At 45.7% G+C, this 3509-nt stretch overlaps 1 protein-coding gene across 1 annotated transcript in view; it reads right to left on the minus strand.

The window, feature by feature from the left end:
• LOC119275650 (probable folate-biopterin transporter 4) overlaps positions 1-3509 on the minus strand; it is an 8559-nt gene that overhangs the window by 3050 nt on the left and 2000 nt on the right. Inside the window, exons 2-3 of the mRNA XM_037556545.1 lie at positions 1995-2220; positions 1457-1909 (exon numbers count right to left, since the gene is read on the minus strand). Of these exons, the coding sequence (XP_037412442.1) occupies positions 1457-1909; positions 1995-2220 (679 nt within the window). The remainder of the gene's footprint in view (positions 1-1456; positions 1910-1994; positions 2221-3509) is intronic.

Raw genomic sequence — 3509 nt, forward strand, 5'->3', positions numbered from 1 at the left:
CGTGGCGGAGCAGGCCGTGGCGGTGACCCTGGTGACTACCATGCCTGGTCTGGGTGCCTCTCTTCGCCCAGATCTGGACCTCTCTGGGGCGGTGGCTCGCTCGGCTGGTGCTCTCCATGGATGCGGCTAGGGGGTCAGTGGTGGCTGCTGTAGGCGGGGTAGGCGTGTGGTGGTGTGGTGTTGTGGACGGCGGTGAGGGGTTGGGTGCAGGTGGCAGCCGAGACAGAACCAACTCTGTCTGTGCAGGTGCTCGAGGTGAGCGGCTTTGTTTGCGGATGACTCTTGTTGGACCAAGCGGGGACGCTCGCCGTGGACTGGCAGGAGAGGGGAAGGTCTAGCGCTGCCGGACTCGGCGGCCGGCGTTTGCGGAGTCGGCCAGGCTGGGATGCTTCGGGCGAAAGCCTATTGCCGACCTCGTCGGCGACGGTGATGACGACGTCTCCTGGCGCTGTGTCCCTTCGTGAAGGCATCATTGGGGAGCTACCGTTGTCGGCTATTTCTTTGTGCTTCGGGCGAAAGTCTCATATCCTTCTCTGGATCGGACGACGACGACATCTTCAATGTTGTTTCCCCCTTGGGGGCGTCGTCTCAGGAGCCAGGGATCCGCGGTTGGTCGTCTGATGTCTGGGTTGGAGTGTTGGTTTAGGTTGTTGGTTTGTAGGGCGGTGGCGGTGGAGGTGCTCTGTGGCGGCAACCAGTACCTTGGTCATCCTATGCTGATGGTTGACCTCTCTTTTTGGGGCTCGTGGCGGCGGTGAGGTCTCGGCGTTCGGCACCCTTCAGTGGCTTTTGAGGTTTGGTGGCCTGCGGAGTGCTATGGTTCTCTCTATTTGTGATGGTGGCCGTGGTGTGGCTCAGAGGAGGTGTAGGACTATCTCGGCGGAAAATTGCCCTTCGGCACGGTCTGTGGCTTTCTCTGCCGCGACGTTCCTAGGCAGCAGGATGCTCTTCGATGGTGGCTACAATCTCCTAGCTCTTCAAGGTGCAGAGATCGCATGGTAACATGCAACTTCTTCTCTATGTCTTCTCGGTGGCGGATGTCCTTTCGACGGATCCAACAAAGCTAGTTCCCGCTCTTCTCGGTCCGTGATGGATGCTAAGTTCTTGGTGTTGGCTGCTTGTCATAGCTCGCTTCTGGTTCTTTTTCTGTTGTTCCTTATTCCATCTTCTATTTTTTGTTCCTGGTTCCTTCTCATATGTGTCGGGTGATATCTGTTTTAACCGTCGTGTTGTATCTCAATCTTATCTATAATGAAAATGGTTCAGGCTGGCGTAAGCCCGCCGTAGCACCGTCAAAAAAAATAATAGGACATAACTGTTGAGATATTTGGAACTGTTGCATTTGAAATGAAAAACCATGCCATAGGTCTAGAGAAAAGAAAAAAGGAAGTTACCGGTTAGGCTCTTCAGTGAAAGAGGCAAACATCAGAGAAAATGAAATTGCAGGGTTAATTACCGCAAAATTGCTGGCTGCTTAAAAGCAGTGCATAAACTGACTAAGGCTGATTTCAGAGATGAGTATAAATCAACTGATTTATTGTGCTTCTCATGAGCTTCAGATCGTTTGGATAATGATCTCCTTTCGCTCTTTTTACGAGCACCCTTTCGCTTCCTAGTGCCCTCATATTTAAAAGATTCACCTGAGCCTTGTCCAGCAAAAGCACTATCAATATTCTGACCATCAACATGATCATGTGCCGCGTTATCTGTCGTGCTTTCAAATCCTTTTGGAGATTCCTTAAGGAAAACACATGTAACTAGTTGGAACAGTGGAAGAGCAGAGAACATAATATAAATAGCATTTATTGGGAGATTGGACAATGCGTATCCTCCCAATAAGCTCCCAAATATCCCCCCTACGGCCATTGATGACCAAGATAATGACTGGAGATCACCAGCAAATTCTGGCCTGAAAAGAGAATAATTCAGGTTTCAAAGCATTGTATTGGAGTACTTGCTATATAAGATGAGACAAGATGCACAAAATTACTCACCCTGCTGATCGAACTGCCTCTGCAATCATTGCATCTATAACAACATCTGCCATGGCAGATCCCAAGTTCTGTACAATCAACATTAGCGTAAAAATATTGCTTGAGCTCCTCAAATATTCTGATAGCCCAATGATAAGCCATGGAAATAGAGAAAGACCACTAGAAATGATCATATAGGGTACACGCTTCCTCTGCTTAATTGGAATACATACAGTCCGACACAATCCTGCAAGCACAATTGATATATGGGTAAGTAAATAAAACCAGGATTTTTTTATTGAGCGTTCAGGAATCTATACTACTTATAAAAGAGCAAACATAATCTTTTTTAAGTGCACCCCACAAAACGTACACGGATACATTACCACCGCATGATTAGTCCCACTAAACTTAATCTAACGGCTAGCCTTAACCTAATATGTTCTCTGTGTGCACTTAGCAATTTACATTGACTGACCGTACTCCACCGTGAAGGAAAATATGAAGTCCACGCCTGGTCAATTAGGAAACTATAATCACGGACACATCCTATTAAGAAACTAATCACAGACGCATCTAATTATTAGGAAACTAATCACAAACGCATCCTATTATTAGGAAACTAATCACGGGTGCATCCTATTATTAGGAAAATAATCACGAGCGCATCCTATTAGGAAATTAATCACGAACACATCTAATTATTAGGAAACTAATTACGGACGCATCCTATTAGATAACTAATCACGAACACATCTAATTATTAGGAAACTAATCGCGAGCGCATCCTATCGTCTCCTATCAGGGAATCGCGATCGCGAGTCGCCTGTCGTCACCAGCCCACCACCCACGCGAGCCACAACGGGAGACATGCGAAGAGGAGCTGCGGCTTCCTCCGAACACGCACACGTGCCGTCACCGCCTTCGTCTTCTGCCTGGAGGGCAGGTCACTCTTCTACTGACTGCAACAACTTCGCATCATACAGAGAGACCAACCATGTTTCTCCGAATATCTTGAATCATGATCCTTATGACTTCATCTCTACTACTTATAAGAAGTACATTTTTTCATTTGACTATTTTCCTGACTTGGGAGGTAAGGTATGTTTTATCCACTAGAGTTGCTAAAATTGGAAGCATATCTGCAGTTTTTTCTTTCTAAACCGGCATTTGTTGGCCCTTTTTTGCCACTGTTATTCTTACAAATGGTAGCCTACGTATCATTATTACTACGAACTTAGAGGATATTTGTTATATTGTCAAAATTTTAGAATGTTGAGCCCTTAAAGAAATGTGTAGTACTCAAGTAACTGTTCCAAGTTGTCATATTAATGCTTTTGTCCAGTGATTAACAAGTATAATTACGCAATTTATCAATGTAATTTTTATTTGGTTGACATGTTCTATTTTCATAATAAAGTAAGTCACTTTTCTTGCTTCCAGACATTACAACACTTGTGGTGTAATAGTAGAATCGGATGGTCCAACTAGCATTTTTTTGTCTTGTTTCACAGCTGATTCTATGGAGTCAAGACA

Source organism: Triticum dicoccoides, chromosome 3B, assembly GCF_002162155.2.
Source record: "Triticum dicoccoides isolate Atlit2015 ecotype Zavitan chromosome 3B, WEW_v2.0, whole genome shotgun sequence".
In the NCBI taxonomy this organism is placed as follows: Eukaryota; Viridiplantae; Streptophyta; class Magnoliopsida; order Poales; family Poaceae; genus Triticum; species Triticum dicoccoides.